Genomic DNA, 19168 nt, shown 5'->3' with positions numbered 1-19168 from the left:
GAAGTATGCAAAATATGAAAGCATTATGTCAAAGGAGCGGGGGATTTTTAGCTCGACTATATATATAAAGTCGAGCTAAAAATCCCCCGCTCCCTCGTGACCATGTTTTTAAAAATAACCGAAACCGTTTTCAAACTCATCCAAGATATTATTGAGACCAATCTTCTGACCAAATTTCATGAAGATTGGACAATAAATGTGGCCTCTAGAGTGTTAACAAGGTTTTTCTATAGCCACATATAGCCATATAAGAAAAATACCCCGTCCCCTGGTGGCCATGTTTTAAAAGCAACCAAAACCATTTTCGAACTCATCCCAGATATCATTGAGACAAATCGTCTGACTAGGTTTAATAAAGATCGGAAAATAATTGTGGCCTCTAGAGTGTAAACAAGGTTTTACCATAGCCATATAAGGAAAAATGCCCCGCCCCCTGGCGGCAATGTATTTCAACCAACCGGCATCATTTTTGAACTCGTCTAAGATATTATTGAAATGAATCTTCTGACCAAGTTTAATAAAGATCAGACAATAAATGTGGCCCCTAGAGTGTTAACAAGCTTTTACTATAGCCATATCAGGAAAAATGCCCCGCCCCCTGAAGGCCATGTTTTTAAAGCAACCAATATCGTTTTCGAACCCGTGCAAGATATTAGTGAGATCAATCTTCTGACCAAGTTCCATGAAGATCGGACAATAAATGTGGCCTCTAGAGTGTTAACAAGGTGTTACTATAGCTAAATATAGCCATATAAGGAAAAATGCCCCGCCCCTTTGCAGTTATGTTTTTTAAGCAAACGTTACCATTTTCGAAATCATCCAAGATATTATTAAGACCAATTTTCTTACCAATTTTTTGAAAATTGGACAATAAATGTGTCCTCTAGAGTGCTAACAAGGCAAATGTTGACGCCGCACGACGGACGACGGACAAAAGGCGATCACAAAAGCTCACCATGAGCACAGTGTGCTCAGGTGAGCTAATAATTGTACATACCGCTTTTCTAATGGGCATATGTATCCGATACTCGCATATAATAACATCAATCTAAAAAAAATAATTCTGGCCATTTATGCCGATAAATATGTTAAAGAATTTAATGAACACAAACTACACCATTTACCAGATGTGTAAAATGTACAATGCATTATAAAGCAGAGGTTTCATTGAGCAGATTTAATTATTTGTGGTACAAAAAGAAGAAACAAAGAAATAAAATAAATGAGCTTTGCTCTGGAAAAAAGAGGCTAAATGCATTTGTGGTAAGTTTTTTACAGATTAGCCTGTGCAGTCCAAACGGGCTAAACAGGGACAGCACTTTAGGCCTCGACTAGACGTTTGCTAAGAAGAAGCTTCCTTTAAACATAAAATACAATAAAAGCAGAAAGTGTCAAACCTGATTAGATTTCACAGCCTGCGCAAGCTAATCTGTGACAACATTAAATGCACATATATTTAGCCCCATTTTCCCAGACCACAGCTCAAAAGCAACAATCAACATAAGCACTGACCTATCCCAGATCCTTGTCCTCGAGACTGAGCATGCCGGAGCTCTCCGTGTACAGCTTCACCTTGACGACCGGCAGCAGGTGGGTGGTGGTGAAGTCCCCCTGAGTGTCTCAGATGGGCTTTTGGGCCTCTGTCTGGTCGGTCTGCAGCTTTTCTCCGCCCTCGACCTCCATTGTGCAGTACACAATCTTGTTGGGAGCCAGAGACTTGAAGCCTTTCACCTCCACCACGTGCACCTGTGGAGGAAGAGGTCAGAGGTCATTGTCTGAATTGGTTGGTACCTGTGGAATATTATTTTCCTTGACCACAAGTCCAGTGTCTGATTTAGCCAAGATAATCTGAATTTGTTGGGGTTGGGGTATAATAATAAACCATTGGCAACACCATCATTAAAGAAATAACCTAAAAGTCCAACAAAGTATCATGGATTGCGTAAAACCCCCTGATATAGATTGCATCAATTTGTATACATAAAATAATTGGTAGTTTATGTTGGATTACGGAAAAGTTTTTACAAAAGTCCTTTGACAATATGTGAATGAACGCAGCAGTCCCCTCTGAACAAAATTAATGATGTGACTTAACTTTGAAAAGAGATGATGGAGGAGAAGGGGGCGTCCTCCGTCTGTCTGTATCCCCTGTCTATGTTCATTGCATGACTTTGTTTGAACCAGGGCACAAGTCCTGGCATCTTAATATGTCTCAGGGGTAATGTTCTCAATGTAAGTAATCTTTATCCATTACACATTTTCTGTAGTTTTTAGTGTGTTATCAAATTGAAATATGTTTCATGTAACGTTACATCAAATTCAGGTCTGTAGTTCCTGAGATATCAAGCAGAAACGATAACGCCAAGTATATAATATATCATCGAAGGGCCATAACTTCCTGAACAATCATATGGGAACAACATGACAGCAATAAATAGCTATGCTTTACGCCCTAACGGATGTTGCCTATGAGGTTCCATCAAAACCATGTTCATTGAGATCCATCAAACCTTTGCCAAAACATAGCACAACACTGACAACTGGGATGTAGGAAGAGCAGGCCAACAGACATCAAGTAATAATAGATGAAATTATCAGAAAAAGTTGTTTCATCCGGACAAACACAACTCCAGCAAGATAACATTTCAGACAGTTTCACACCTAGACAAACACGACAGACAGATTAAACCTTACACAGATTAGACCTTTTACCTCTTAGTGTGACCTTGATTTTAAAGTTGGGGACCCAGGTTCAATCTCCTCAATCGGCCGAACAAATTTCTTTACCATCACTTTTCCAAATTATTTGGACACTGCTCTGTGAAAATGGGGTATAATGCATGTGCGTAAAGTGTCGTCCCAGATTAGCCTAAGCAGTCCGCACAGGCTAATCAGGGACCACACTTTCCGCTTTTATGGTATTTTCGTTTCCTTTCCCTTTTAAGCAAAAAACCAGTTTGGGCGGAAAGTGTCGTCCCTGATTAGCCTGAACAGGCTTATCTAGGACGACACTTTACACAAATGCATTAAACCCCTTTTTCACAGAGCATGGCCCATTTATTTTCATACAAATTGTTTGATAAGTACTGGGGCGGGGAAAGGGCTGCGACGTATTCATACCAATGTGCCAACAACTTTTCAGTTACTTAAACGTTTTCTGATCTATATTTCGTGTGCTCCAAAACTGCAATTTTATTTTATAATTGAATAGCATTTTTCTGCATTTCATCGGTGTATGAACTGTCGGGAAAATTATGCCTAATTTGCATAAACGCCGACGGCGTTTATGCATAAATTCGGTGTCTTTTGCACGACAGTTCATACACCCAAGAAATGATGAAAAATGCTATTTAATTTTTATAATTACAACACAAAATGATCTTAAAGCTGAAATTATATCGTGGTTAGGGTCATAAAAGTCCTTTTAATCTAGCGTATGAATCTATTTTCAGTTATATAACATCATTTCGCTTTTGACCAATAAAAAAATAGCGTCATTTTGGCAACTTGTTTATGACCAGAAAGTAGCGCCATGAATATTCATGTTTAAATTTGCATACGAAGTGGGTTCATCGGAAAATAAACAAGAGGGCCCAAAAGGCCTAAAGTCGCTCACCTGAGATACAAAGGAACTGACCTGTTTTCTGTGCAACCAAAAATATCATTAGAACAAATGGTGCAACCATGTTTTTTGAAGGTTGAACTAAAACCGTTACTTTAATAGGGTTAAAAATGTTTTATAATAGACATATAAGGAAAAATGCCCTGCACCCATGCTTTAAAACAGACTGTAACCATTTTTGAAATTATTCGAGATATCATTACAAAATTGTTCTTACCAAGGTCAATAAAGACTTGACTATAAAGTGCTTTTAGAGCGTTCACAATGTTTTACTAAAGCAATATAAGGAACAAGAGCTATCAGAGGACAGCGCGCTCGACTATTCGAGTGCTTGACAGTATAACGTAAGCCATCATGGGGAAATTGTTCAAATTATTCAATAAGGTCAAGGTAATAGTTCAGGTATATTTTCCACAATCTATTGAACATTTGTAAAGACATAAAACAAACTAATAAGATTTTATTTCAAGTTTGATAGCAATAGCTTGGGTTGAAAGTTTTAACGGTCCTTCAAAAATAAAGTAAATAAATATGTGTTTGTTTGTTTTTAACCATGATTCAAAGAAAAAAATATTCTTTTTTAATTTGGTAAGGGGGGGGGTGAGAGAGGGGTATAATGTCGGGAGTGGTCATTTATTAGACGATCTTTCAAAAATAAAAAAAGGAAAAAATAAAAATGGGGGGGGGGCAGGGATATTGGGTTGGGTCGTGGGGGTATTGTTTGGGTGAAATCTATTGTGTTATTCAGGTAAGTGTTGTTTTGTCAAAGTATTAATAAAATCGGATCATAAATAAATAAGTTATGGCAATTTAACTAAAATTTATTCTCTTGACCTTGAGAGTCAATGTCATTCAAAGGTCAATGTCAAATTGAACTTGCCAGGTACAGTATCCTCATGATAGTAAGAAAATATATGAAGTTTGAAAGCAATAGCTTTGATACTTTAGAAGTCAATTGGATCTAAACACAAAATTTAACAAAATATTCAGTTACTAAGACAAAAAAGGGTCATAATTCTTACAAAATGCTTGATACAGTTGTCTGCTCTTGTTTATAAATTGGGTCATGTTGGTAAAGAAGTTTGCAAAATATAAAAGCAATTTGTCAAGTGACATTGACAATATTTGAGGTAATACGCAAACTTTAACATAGATTTATCAATAATATGCATATTCTAAATGGAAAAAGGGCCATAATTTTTACAAAATGCTTGATACAGTTGTCTGCTCTTGTTTATAGATTGAGGTCATGTTGGTAAAGAAGTTTGCAAAATATGAAGGCAATATGTCAAGGGGCATTGAAAATATTTTAGGTGGTACGCAAACTTTAACATAGATTTATCAATAATATGCATATTCTAAGTGAAGCTATAATTCTTACAAAATGCTTGATACAGTTGTCTGCTCTTGTTTATAGGTTGGGGTCATGTTGGTAAAGAAGTATGTAAAATATTAAACAATATGTCAAGGGACATAGGAAATATTTGGGGTGGTACGCACACTTTAACATTAGCACGCTCACGCCGACGCCGGGGTGAGTAGGATAGCTCCACAATATATATTTCATAAATAATAGTCGAGCTAAAAATGGCCCACCACAAGCGGCCATGGTTGTTAAACAGAACTATTTTCTTCCTCATCCAAGATATCATGAGAAAAAAAATTCTGACCAAGTTTCAAGAAGATTGGACAATAAATGTGATTTCTATAGTGTTAACAAGGTTTTACTATATCCATATAAGGGAAAATGCCCTGCACCATGGCAGGCAAGCTTTTCAACCAAGCGGAACCATTTACGAACTCGTCCTAGATATCATTGGGATAAATCTTCTGATCAAGTTTTATACAGCTCAGAAAATAAATGTGGCATCTAGAATGTTAAAAAGGTATTACTGTAGCCATATAATGAAAAATGCCCCGCACCATGGCTACCATGGTTTTCAAACAAGCGTTTGTCACTTTGACAGTACTCAACATGTGAAACCGAAAGTAAGCCATGTAGACACTTGACATGATTACAATCCAAACAACAAAGGTAACAGCATTTGGGATTTCTAATTTTTTTAATGATTATAGGTCATATTGGTTCATTTAACTTTATGGAATAACACAAGCTATATAAAGACCAGAAGCTAACACTTCATCTACATGTAAGTAGTATCATGTATCCTGTATATTTAAAATTGCAAAACCAGGCCCAACAGTGTGGATATACCGTTAATGTTTCATTTCCAAGTATATAGATATATGGATCATTAACACGTGTTCAAGTAAAGTCAGTGCCAGTAAAATATAATGATGTCGAAAGGAACTCAGTGAACAAAATATTGCCACTTCAGTGTGAATATGCCATTATTGTATTTCCAAGTATATGGATATATGGATCAGTAATCGGTGTTCAAATCCAAGATAGTGCCAGTATTACTCCTTGTCACATCCATTAAATGATAACAATTTTGAAAGCAACCCCAGTCAATTAAATATAACAACTCCAGTCTCAACAGTGTGGGCATGTCATTATGGTGTTAACTCCAAGTATATAGATACATGTATATGTATCAGTAATAAGTGTTCAACTCAAAGTTAGTGCCTGGGTAAACTCTTTGTCAGATCCAGATAATAATCAAAATTTTTAAAGCAATTCCAGTCAATTAAATGTAACAACTCCAGTCTCAACAGTGTGGCGAGCCATTAAGGTTCAGTCTCAACAGTATGGGCATGCAATTATGGTTTCAACTCCAAGTATATATATATATGGATCTGTAATCAGTGTTCAACTCCAAGTTAGTGCCAGTGTAAACTCCTTGTCAGATCCAGTACATGATCAAAATTTCGAAAGCATCTCCAGTCAGTTAAATATAACAACTCCAGTCTCAACAGTGTGGGTATGTCATTATGGTTTCAACTCCAAGTATATAGATATATAGATAAGAAATCAGTGTTCAACTTGGTTCAAGTTCATGTTAATTTATATTAAGACATTGAACACTGGCTCTTAACTATTAATTTCAGCATGTATGAAATTACTTTGATACCAACATTTTATCTCCAAGTCTCCACTGATAAAAAAAACACACACAACAGGTAACTATGCATGCGCAACTGTAGTCTTAAAATATGGCACGTGATAGAACAAAAAAGTATTTATATTTCTTCAAATGATTATTTAAATTTTTCAGCAAAATATATTAATTTAAGGTTTGACCAATAATTTTCTAGTACACCTGATAAACCTTAAAGTTGAGTGAATATAAAATCTAGAGTTAATCCAAATTCTGTTGTGGCAGAATTGATTTACTGTTTACATGCAAAGGTGCCCATCATCATTTGACAGAGCATGTTGTCTGTTTCAGCATTAATGTTGAAATCTCCAATTAAGATTGTAGCTATATATTGAATTAAACATTGACTAAGATGGAATTGGAATTTTTCTTTAAAATTTGTGAATGACAAAGACGGCGCTTTGTAAATGAATACAATTTGTTTTTCATCACAAACAATTTTTACATAAAGGTACAGAATGTCAAGGTTTTCATCACTGAAAGTAATGCTGTTAAGAATTATGAGATCTTGTTTAATATACACAATCAAATCATGTGGAGGTCTTCTATTTGGATTTTTTTTCATTTTGATCATTCCTTATCACACTGAATCCTGCAATCGAGTAGTTTTTATCGGTATCTTTGGAACATAAACGCGTTTCTGCAAATGCAGCAATGTGTGAAGATACATCATGATCAACCTTTATATCATCAAAACGCAAGATTAAAGACCTGCAATAATTGAAAACAATTTTGAAAAACTGATTTGAATCAAGCTGCTCCAAGGGTGTATAACACAGTTGAAGTGAAGCATGTTGTCGCAATCTCTCAATTTCTTCATGCACCTGTTCATCAACGTGCAATGCAAGCTGATTGGTATTCAAAATGTGTTATTTTGATAGAGATCTTACTCTACTAAGTGCAATATAATGCAGATGTGGAACTATTCTAATTTTGCGCTTCGATAAATCAATCACAACTTTGTCTAAAGTACTTCCTTGAGCTCTGTGTACATTACGACCTCTTGATGGCTGTAAAGGGAACTGAATTCTTTGGAATGTTTTTCTGTTGTAAGTAAAAGATCTTTCGATATCAAAAATAGGTTTCCAGTTAGCATCAATTTCTGCATGATAAAATCGACGACTCTTATATTTCACTCTTGTTTCATGTCCGGTTATTTCATTATATAACTGAACCCAAATAATGCTTGGATGAGTGGTTTCTGTCTGTTTGAATTCAATATACTTGACAACACATGTTTTACCATTTGCAAGCCCATAATTCTGTATGAATGTTCAGAGTTAAGTCATTAATCATGTCAACAACTACAGTAAGGGAACTGTAAAGGTTTGCAGTTTTATTTGTATCGTTGGGCAAAGTCCTAATTAAATTTTATTGCCTGTCTCTGGTACGCTTTGGAGAAATCATGCTGGTAAAACTTGATGCTAAAACCTTTTCTGTGGCCATTTTACTGATAAGGGAATCATTTAAAGAGTGCATGAAAAAAGTCTCTCTGCAAAGAGGTGGGGGGCATTGATGTCATACAAAGGAGAAGAAACGCTTATTTCACATAGTTTGAGTCTTTCCATATGAACATCTGTAGCCTGATTTACTCTGAGCCTGTTGAGTAACTGGGAGAATTCAAGGTCGTCTTTTTGTCTCATTATTTCAGTTAGTTCAAAAATGTTATAATGTTCTTTCCAATGAATGGAAGCCAACGCTGTAGCATCACAAGTTAAATTATTAAATATCCCATTTCCACTAACAGGTTTTAACTGACAGAGATCACCAACTGCAATGACACACCACCAACCGGTAGTCTTGTTCCTTTCAGTTCTTGAAGTCTTTGATCAATGAAGCAGAGCATGGAATTGCTAACCATCGAAACTTCATCAATGATTACTACTGATAAACTCCTATATTTTGATCGAAATGAATTCAAATTGTCACAAGTTAATGCTTGATCAGATTGCTTATACTTTTGCATAAATTCTGATAGTTGAGCCATTTATATTGAAGGCAGCTTTGCCATAAAATGCACAAAGAAGCACTCATACGTCATCAGCATTTTCCCCATCTTTCATGTTTAGAAATCGATATAATGTTTGGTACAACGCTTTTATAACAACACTTTTTCCAACGCCAGCACCACCAGTAAGAAATATGTAAATGGGCTCATCTCTAGTTTTGATCCAATGAATGACATGATTGTAGAATTGCTTTTGTTTTGTATTTAGGTTACGTATGAGTTTTCTGTAGTCAGTTTCAGATAAAATGTTTTTATTTGTTACAGTTGTTGGAGCAGAAACATAACAACCTAGTTCATTACCAATATCATATTCTGTGTGCTCAAATACTCTTTCAGGATTGAAGTAAATAAAAGATTCAGAATCAATAGCTTCTTCCTCAGCAGTGTCGTCTTCCATTTGTTCGGTACTTGGTGCTGTGTCATCAAAACCATCACACTCTGCTTCAACTACTTTTCTAGCTAGCTCTAACTCATCTACAAAATGGTCATACTCTTTACATTTGGCATCAATGATTCTCTGCATAGACAGATAGTAAGGTTTGAAAGTATCAAATTTCCCGAGCAAATCTTTGCCTTCATCTTTCCATGGATAAAATAGCAGAAGCTTTTCTCTGAAGTGATTTTCTTCATCAGTTTTTGTTTTTATTGAAACGGACATAACGAATGACTTTCTTGTTTTTCCTTCTAAAGATTTTTACACCATTATTTAATGTAAGAATAGTATCATCAGTTCCAAATGTGGCATCATCATACTCATGAAAATCCTTGTCATCGTCTGCAACAAGATTTTCCTCACTTTCTGCATCATTTAATTTTGGCAAATTTTCTGGATAATGAATGTTATTCAGAGAAACATAATCAGCTAAGCAACAATTGTTTAAAAGCTGATGGACGCCTTGAATATCTTTGTAAGAGGTTGTCTGACATAACATCTGTTGAATAATTTGGCATTTCATCAAGCAGTGATTTTTGCTTTAACAATTGAATACGTTGATTTTTAGGGGAAGTGTTGATGAATAAAACATATTTGGTGCTCTTTGTGAGTGACATTTCAAGAACTAAATATACATCTTCTTTGGCACTTACTTCAACACTATTTGAAAAGACATTGCCAGTATGTCGCACTTGTCTCTTGATATCAAGATTTCCATTTTTTGCTTCGTTTGCTGCAGCATGCATTAAATTACTCATACCCCTCTGTGATTTACTTATGTATGAAACAATGTACATCGCTCATGCATAAGGGTCAAGAACAACCTGAATGTATATGTTTGCCTTCCAAGCTTTCAAAACATATTCATTATATAAATTGACTCTTATGTCTTTAGGAGATCGCTTTAAGAAGACTTTGGACGCTGCCAAAGAACTTCGTATGATCTTGATGTATTCTGCTTCAGGCATCTGCACAACAGTTTTGAAAAACTCCTCATATGTCATATCATTCCCATCTTTCTGATCATTTATTTCCGTTTGAAGATTTTGATACAATTTATAGTATTTGTCTGTGTCTTCTTCAAGAGTATCTAAAACCATAGTCTCAGAAAGTGGAGGCAGTGGATAACCAAAGCGACACAATTTGTCTTCTCTCTTGAAACAGGTTCTTGAGTGTTTATGAAGTAGAAGTTCATTTAAGAAGCCAAGAGCATCATTTTTTGAAGAGCACTGCAAAAATTGATTCACATAAAGAGATATTTCTTCATTGCTGTTAACATCAAACTTTGGAGCATTTTCTATCCATACAAGCATGTGAATGTGTGGAGAACCACGCTGTTGGAATTCAATGAATTAATCTGTTAATTTACAAAGTGGTTTATGCTCACTTGTCAGCAAAATTTTGATAAACACCTGAACCCTGTGGTCAAAATATCTTGAACATGTTACAGGATCTTTTTGTATTAGCGTTATGTTTTCTTCCCAAGTAAGATTTGCAATCTGTGTATTGTTACATTCCTTGTCTTGATTCAACTTTGAGAGCATTTTTAGTAGATCAGGCTACCTAGTATCAGCAGAAGATAAACCATGTTGGCAACCCTAATTGTCTAATCATTGCAAAAACATCTTTTTTCCTTGTTTCCAAATATGCTGGAGAATTGCGCAGTTGCTTCAATATGTAATAGCCCTCATCTTTTTTTACCATATTGTCAATGGAATTTGGATCTTTAGCCTGAATGACAGTAATTTTCTTGCTGCTATCTTTGCTTCTTCGAACAGCAAGTGTGACTCAATATGACTCATTTAATTGTTTTATTTGCATTTTCTTAAGTTTTAAAAATTTGTTTGGAACACTATTAGCAGCTCGTCTAGCTTTACTGCGTAATGCCCATTTAGCAATGTCGCTATAATGAACTGGAACAAGCCTTTGATCGTCAATCATCTCTGACCACAGAAAATAGAAGGAAAACAGAGATATTTTGCATCCATATTTTGATATAAACTCAATGGCCTTTGACCTTCACCTGGTGCAAATGTGAATGTTTCATTTCTTTTTTCAATATTTGCATCATCTTATAGAGTATCAATGTTTCCAACATTTTCTTGAACCACTTCTTCAGCATCTGAATCATAAAGGTCTTGTTTTGATCCATTTTCATTACAAGACTCTGAGTGAGTACCATCAGGTTGTGAGTTATCTGGTGTGTTACACAAAAAATGTTTCATCAGACTTGGACTCAGTAACAGTTCTTTTCCAATCTGGATCTAATGCAATATTAGTGTCTTTGTACAAATCACTATATTTAATTAATCAGTCCAAAGCAGCTAAAACAATCAATGGACGAACATTTTCCGAAAAAGCAGAGGAGTTTTATGACATCGTTTTTTTTTTATTTCACAGCAATCGTTTTATTTTCATCAAGCGGCATTTGCAGAGCGTTAGCAACAGGTTGTATATCAACAGGTACATTAACAACATTTCCTTTTATAGACAACTGTCGTCGCCTGGGCAATTGTCGTATCTGCGTGAAAGGTATTCTAAAAGCAATTAAGTTTCCTCTTATGGGTGAAAATCTAATTATTTTGGCTTAACTGGCCATTGTATACCATTAATTACCGACAGCTTTGGTATTTTTCTTTTGGCAATATTTACTTTACATGTAGTACAAATCCACATCAACATCAACAGACACCAAAGTAATCAAATACTTTTCCTTGTCTTCTTTTGACAGGCATGTAACTTCAGACACACTTTGTCGGAACTAGGTTTGTTCACAGCAACTGCAGATAAAGATTGACCCAATCTCAATTGCTGCATGGAATTTTTCAATACAATCATTCATCGTTTTACCTGACTTCCTTGGCATTGAAGCAATACATTCATGCTCTAGGTAATCATTACTTTTTCTTTTTGCTGCTTTTTGCTGCTTTTTGCACTCGATTTGATATGGCCTCTTTTTTTTCTCAAAATTGACCTACATTGTTTTTTCTTAATTCGTTCTGTTTCTAAATTATAAGGATCTGATCTTGCTTTCCTAATTGAATTGCATGTTTTTTTTTATTCAATCAGTTGTATTGAAGGTGATTGCCTAAAGGTTCTCTTTGCGACCCTTTCTTTTGTTTGAAATTTTTCATTCTGCCTTGCTTTCCTTTTTGAATTGAATGTTCTTTGTTTTTCAATGAGTTGTATTGTAGGTGATTGCCTAAAGGTTCTCTTTGCTACCCTTGCGCTTGTTTGAAAATATTCATTCTGCCTTGCTTTCCTCATTGCACTGAATGTTCTTCGTTTTTCAAATAGTTGTAGGTGATTGCCTAAAGGTTCTATTTGCGACCCTTTCGCTTGTTTGAAATTCTTCATTCTGCCTTGCTTTCCTCTTTGATTTCAATGTTCTTTCTTGTTCAATAAGTTGTATTGCTTTTCTCATTAAACTCTTTTTTCTTTTTCTCTCAATGAACTTTTTTGGTGCTAATGATCTGAAATTTCTTCTAGATTAATTTTCTTTAAGCCTAATTTTTTTCAGCTTGTCTTTGTCTTTGTTTGTACAAAGAAAGATATTATTTTCTCTCAATGTTATTTGTTTGTTTATGAATTTCATGTGTCTGTTTTTGATCATTACATAATTTACTTATCAAAGTGGCTGACTTGTCTTTAGTGCAGATTTGCGGAAAACTTTCTTCATTACATAAAGTATTGTTGTTTGTTTGATGACTCATTCTTTGTTTTGTAACAGAACTATTGTTTATATTTTCATCCCCAACAGTCCACATATCAGGTGCATTAACAACACCAATATCATCATTTGTGTAGTCTTTTGAGGGATCGTCAGCGTAATATTCACAGCAGTCATGATCTGTTTCACAATACAATCAAACCGGCAGCAATTCCGTTCCTCCAGTGATGTCAATATGCATACTTGTATACAAAGAGTACAACAAAAGTAATAAATGTTCTAAATTATTGAAAGTTGCTAAGGCTGATGTGACGTCTGGTGATGATATGCCATCTTGACCATGAGAGTGGGAGTCAAATAAAAAATACTTCTCACATTTTATGAACACTGTTGAGCAAATGGCATCAGTCATAATCAGTATGTATGAACTTTGATTAAAGAAGTATGGAAGGCTTCGTATAAAGATGGCTAATGAGAACTATTGAATGTTTATGCATATGCCTGAAACAATGTCATATTTATTAACAATTAATTGTCTATAAAGAATATTCACTGAATTAGGTAGTTCTTCAAAGCACAATAGCCTATTAATGATTCTGTTCTTTCGTTTTAAGGTGGAGACTGTTTTATTGTACACAAGGTCTCCAACACAGAGTATCTGGTCTAAAGGTTGTGATGTTTCATCATGAGAATATTTTGCATAAATCAAAAAACATAAAGCATTTATTGTGAATTGACTACCGCGTGATTTGAAACTAAATCTACAATCAGACTGATGGAAAGATCCTGTAACTATATTTGAAAAAGCCATCCCATGCAAAACATTCATGTTCTGTTGTGTAGACTTTGACATTTGTTCACTGTCCGGATGTTTTTGATCATCACTATTATTTGCATATTGGAAACTTGTTGACCCATACCCATAGACAAAGTTGTTTTCAATACTTAAGTGGTTAACATTGCGAGTGTTAGCATCAGGTTCATGAACATCTTTTGTTGTTGATGCCTCTTTTTTCAGGGTGTTTTGGAAGTTTCTAATTGAATTGTCTGTAGACGTTTTATATAAGCTATTCTGGTTGCGCAAATCTTGCTCAAAACTGTTGTTGTCCATATGTAACAAATCTTGTTTTGCTTCATTATGCTTCTTAGCAGATTTGAGTTTTTTATGTATAATCTCATTGCATTCTTTCTGTTTTGTTTCTCTTTCTTTAAATTCAGTAGTAGCACGAGCTTCTCTAACTGCATCCTTTAGAGTTTGTTTAGACTTCATTGCATGTGCTTGCTTTCGCATACATTTCGGAATTGATCGTGCAGCTATAGATATAGACGTTGTTGCTTCAACCACACTTGGAGTATTCTTCAGAGCAGATTCTGTGCCGATCATCATTTCTGAGGTACAATTTGTAGCAATTTCTGCGGCATTCACAGCACAAGTAGTTTTCATACTTGCCTCAGATGTCACAATAGGGTGAATCATACCCACATCTGAATATAGTAACCTATCGTCAGAATCTTGGGAATCTGTGGGGCTTTTCAGACCCTCAATAATAGGTTTACCCGAGTTCTCAAGAACTCCATCACCACCACCTTTCTCTGAAAGCCTTTTCTGCCTCATCATCTCCCTACTGGCAGCACTTTTGTGCTGAACAGAACGTTTTTTTAGCTTAGGCATCCTCCTAAGAAAAATTATGTCCACATGTGGTGAAACAAGACTTAAGACATTTCACAAAAAGCATGTGGTAAGATATCGGTAACATTTATCTATGATTAACGTAATAAATTCTTGCATAATAAAAAGAAAATAATAAAGACAACATGAAACATGGCAATAGCACGAAATAAGGTCTCGAAGCATAAATCAAAAGTACACTTTATAATGGGCGGGTTATACAACTTGAAAAAATATTATGCTTATAAAGATTGTCACCATGTTTGAAGATGATATTATGTAAACTAATTGATTAAACTAAATAAGGATATTATAAGAACATGTGTACTCGGCAAGTATCATTAAAATTGAACTAAGAATGTGACTAACAGTATAAGCAATGTTTCACTAGAGACATACAAAGAAAACTACCACCCCTTGAGAGCCTTGTTTTTAAACAAACAGGAATTGACTCACCTTCCAATGATAATTCCAATTAAAAAATCAATACATACCGTTTTAAACACACATCTTTGATAATCACACAAAAAATGCACAACTCATTAACAAAGTCAAAAAAATCCTGTTCAAAACACAAATATATGATAATCACATACAAAATTCACACTTCATCAATCAATAAAGTAAAACAATCAACAAATCCTGTTTAAAACACAAATATGTCTTGATCACACAAAACATTTACAGTAAAGTGTATGCCTGAAAATGACTCAGAAATCAAAGGCCAGATATCAAAAGTCTTTAATGTAGTTTCCAGCTGAGGCTTTCCAGACATCAAAGGTCTTTGTAAAGTTACCAGCTGGGGCAGTTACATGAGCATCCAGACACCAGACAGTTCATGTTTGATCGACTTTGATCTCCCAAGTACTGCTAGATTCACAGCATGAAATGGCACCATTAATTACAGAAGCTGTGCTACACTGATACATGATACAGGTGTTACACAATATTATAGGAGCTGGCTAGCCTTTTATTAAACAATCAGAATATGCAGATCCAAATTATTGAATATGATACTACTGTTTTGAATTATCATTAAATTTTATGTAACGCAAATTATATTTATTGGTGTGTTTATGTAATAATGCAATTTAATATCAATATTAAAAGTGAGCATAATATGAACTATTTCATTCATATTTTCAATGCCTAACTTACACTTGCTGATGCAAACATCATAATGCGGCCAACTAAAAATAGACCAACAAGAATCACTCTGAGATGTACATTGATTTGTATTGTTATGCATGTGGCTAAAAGATCAGAAATAAGAGTGCATTCATGATTGGATGTCAAACATTAAAGTTATAAACAGTTTATTCTCCCCCTAAGAAATCTTCTGCCAAATAATTATAACTACATAAAACTTCTAAAATATTTAATAAAGACTATTCAGACAGCATAAAACATGTTTGTTGCTGTTAATCACCAACCAAACATCATCAGAAAGGAAAAAAAAACACATCTACTATGTTTTTTTCAAAATTGTACTATATATCTTATAGCCAGAATTAATTTAAATGCATGAATATAATGAATGTCATAATATGCATACATTTGAATCAGGGCGTATATTGGTTGTTCTTTAGCCAAAGATCTATTAATATACATGTATATTAATAGATCTTTGCATTAGCCATAAAAGGAAAACTGCCCTGCCCCTTGGCCGCCATGTTTTGGCTATGACAATACCTCGGGTTTTCTCCGAAAACAGACAAGCTTAAAACTAGTGTTAACAAAATTTTACTATAGCCATACATGCATATAGCCATAAAAGGAAAATGTCCCGCCCCATGTTTTTCAATGCAAAGGTTACCACTTTCAAATAATCCAAGATATAATTGGGACAAATCTTATGACCAAGTTTCATGAAGATCGGAAAATAAATGTGGCCTCTAGGGTGTTAACAAGGTTTTACTATAGCCATATAAGAAAAAATTCCCCGCCCCCTGGCGGCCATGTTTTTCAACCAACCGGCATCATTTTCAAACTCGTCCAAGATATTATTGGGATGAATCTTCTGACCAAGTTTCATTAAGATTTGACAATAAATGTGGCGGCCATGTTTTTCAACCAACCGGCATCATTTTCGAACTCGTTCAAGATATCATTGGGATGAATCTTCTGACCAAGTTTCATGAAGATCGGACGATACATGTGGCCTCTAGAGTGTTAACAAGATTTACAATATAGCCAGATATAGCCATATAGGGAAAAATGCCCCGCCCCTTGACAGCCATGTTTTTCAAGCAAAGATTACCATTTTTTATCTCATCTAAGATATTATTGGGACAAATCTTCTGAGCAAGTTTCATGAAGATCGAAAAATAAATGTGGCCTCTAGAGTGTTAACAATGTTTTACTATAGCCATATAAGGAAAAATTCCCCGCCCCCTGGCGGCCATGTTTTTCAACCAACCGGCATCATTTTCAAAATCGTCCAAGATATTATTGGGATGAATCTTCTGACCAAGTTTCATGAAGATTTGACAATAAATGTGGTGTCTAGAGTGTTAACAAAATTTTACTATAGCTATATATAGCCATATAAGGAAAGATGCCCCGCCCCCTGGCGGCCATGTTTTTCAAACAACCGGCATTGTTTCGAACTCGTTCAAGATAACATTGAGACCAATCTTCTGACCACATCCATTAAGATTGGACAATAAATGTGGCCTCTAGAGAGTTAACAAGACAAATGTTGACGGCGCACGGCGGACGACGCACGACGGACAAAAGGCGATCACAAAAGCTCACCATGAGCACGTTATGGTCAGGTGAGCTAAAAATGGTTAGACATTGTAAAACAAATATGAATCCATGTCTTGTCGGAAAATTACACCTTCTCAGCATCACTTTTGCCCTTAACAACTTGAGACACACAAAGAAAGATGAAAAAACTGCTACAATTAATAATTAGAAATAAAACGTCCTTAAAACTGTTGAGTAACTGTCACTATCGCCGTAAAAAAAAACCTGCGTTGCGCCCTAGAGGTAATTTTTAACGGACCGAACCATTTTTTGAACTCGGCTAAGATATCTTTTAAACAAATGTTCTACCGTTGGGCCCCTTTAACCTACCAAGACTTCAGAATACATTAAAGACATAGACAAGATAAAACAAATAAAAGAGTTTGGATATGTGCATGCTAAAATGTGTGCTTATGCCATGTACGAACTTTCCGAAATCAAAAATTTTGTAATGGAAGGTGTTAACGTCCATGGTAGTCTCAACTCTGAAATCTGTATTTTAAGACTAAAGTCTAAGAATCGGTAGGTGTGAATAGGGACCATGGTTTCAATAAGCCCAACGATTGTTTTCCTTCTTTTAAAAGTATGGAATGAGTGATGTATTGGACGTCATCATTGATGACGTTCAATCGAACGAATGATAAAGGGGGCTAAGTTTTGTTAAGCTCCAGGGTATAGCCGCGATTTGTGGGCCATGAAAACTGGCCCAACACTGTGCCTGAAATTTGACCTGTATATGGACCAGAACGCGATCTACACGATGGCGTATTCGTCATGTCTGGGAAAAGTCCAGTTTTTGATAAAATGACGAAAAAGTGGTGTTTTTTATTGCGCAATCGCTATAAAATGAGTTCTCGCCGGAAGCGTTAATAGCGTTAATAGCAACCCAAACACAATTCACCCCCAGGAGACAATTCACGCGCTAGGCAATTCAAATTTGATTTTAAATAATACATATTGCGATTTTATTCCCAAAATAATTAATAATTTCATTTTGCGTTTAACATACGTTTTAGAAAATATTAACAAAACAAACAAAAACAAACAACCGTTAAATTTTATTGATGTAAATACGGTAACCTGATTACATATCCACTAGCGTCTATGCATATTTACACATAAAAAATAGTTCGCAAGTAAGCAACACACAATCAAATTTAAACGCAAATTATTTAACAAAATATATAAATTTAAGCTAGAAATCGAAACTTAAATACAATTTCTGCAATAAAAACACAATACCAATAGTTTTTACAATAACACATTCGACATGTACATGTACTTCATACAACACGCCAACCGCTATTTTCAAAGCGAATGGGCGAGGTATAAAACCCGGAACTATCCGGAAATCTTTATGGTAAAACCCGGAACCGATATAAATGGTTATAACTTCATTATTATTCGTCCGATATTAATTATAATGGTACCGTTGTAAAGAAGATCCTCTACAGATTCTAACCATATCAAAATATTTTATGGCAGGGTCGTAGTCGGCCTGTAAATCGCGGACAAAGTCGGCCTGTTTTAACGTTTTTTTTACACACGCAAATGCCGAAAAGAAAACCCGGAACCGATATAAATGGTTATAACTTCATTATTATTCGTCCGATATTAATTATAATGGTACCGTTGTAAAGAAGATCCTCTACAGATTCTAACCATATCAAAATATTTTATAGCAGGGTCGTAGTCGGCCTGAAAATCGCGGACAAAGTCGGCCTGTTTTAACGTTTTTTTACACACGCAAATGCCGAGAAGAAAACCCGGAACCGATATAAATGGTTATAACTTCATTATTATTCGTCCGATATTAATTATAATGGTACCGTTGTAAAGAAGATCCTCTACAGATTCTAACCATATCAAAATATTTTATGGCAGGGTCGTAGTCGGCCTGTAAATCGCGGACAAAGTCGGCCTGTTTTAACGGTTTTTTTTACACACGCAAAT

At 35.2% G+C, this 19168-nt stretch overlaps 1 protein-coding gene across 1 annotated transcript in view; it reads right to left on the bottom strand.

Moving 5' to 3' along the window:
- The window catches only part of LOC127879733 (proline-rich transmembrane protein 1-like), a 94901-nt gene that overhangs the window by 37559 nt on the left and 38174 nt on the right, over window positions 1-19168 (bottom strand). Inside the window, exon 2 of the mRNA XM_052426750.1 lies at window positions 1513-1746. Coding sequence (XP_052282710.1) covers window positions 1513-1746 — 234 coding nt within the window. The remainder of the gene's footprint in view (window positions 1-1512; window positions 1747-19168) is intronic.

Source organism: Dreissena polymorpha, chromosome 4 (genome assembly GCF_020536995.1).
Source record: "Dreissena polymorpha isolate Duluth1 chromosome 4, UMN_Dpol_1.0, whole genome shotgun sequence".
NCBI classification, from domain to species: domain Eukaryota; kingdom Metazoa; phylum Mollusca; class Bivalvia; order Myida; family Dreissenidae; genus Dreissena; species Dreissena polymorpha.
The sequence above is the reverse complement of the archived record's forward strand: the minus strand, read 5'-3'. Positions and strand labels throughout refer to the sequence as shown.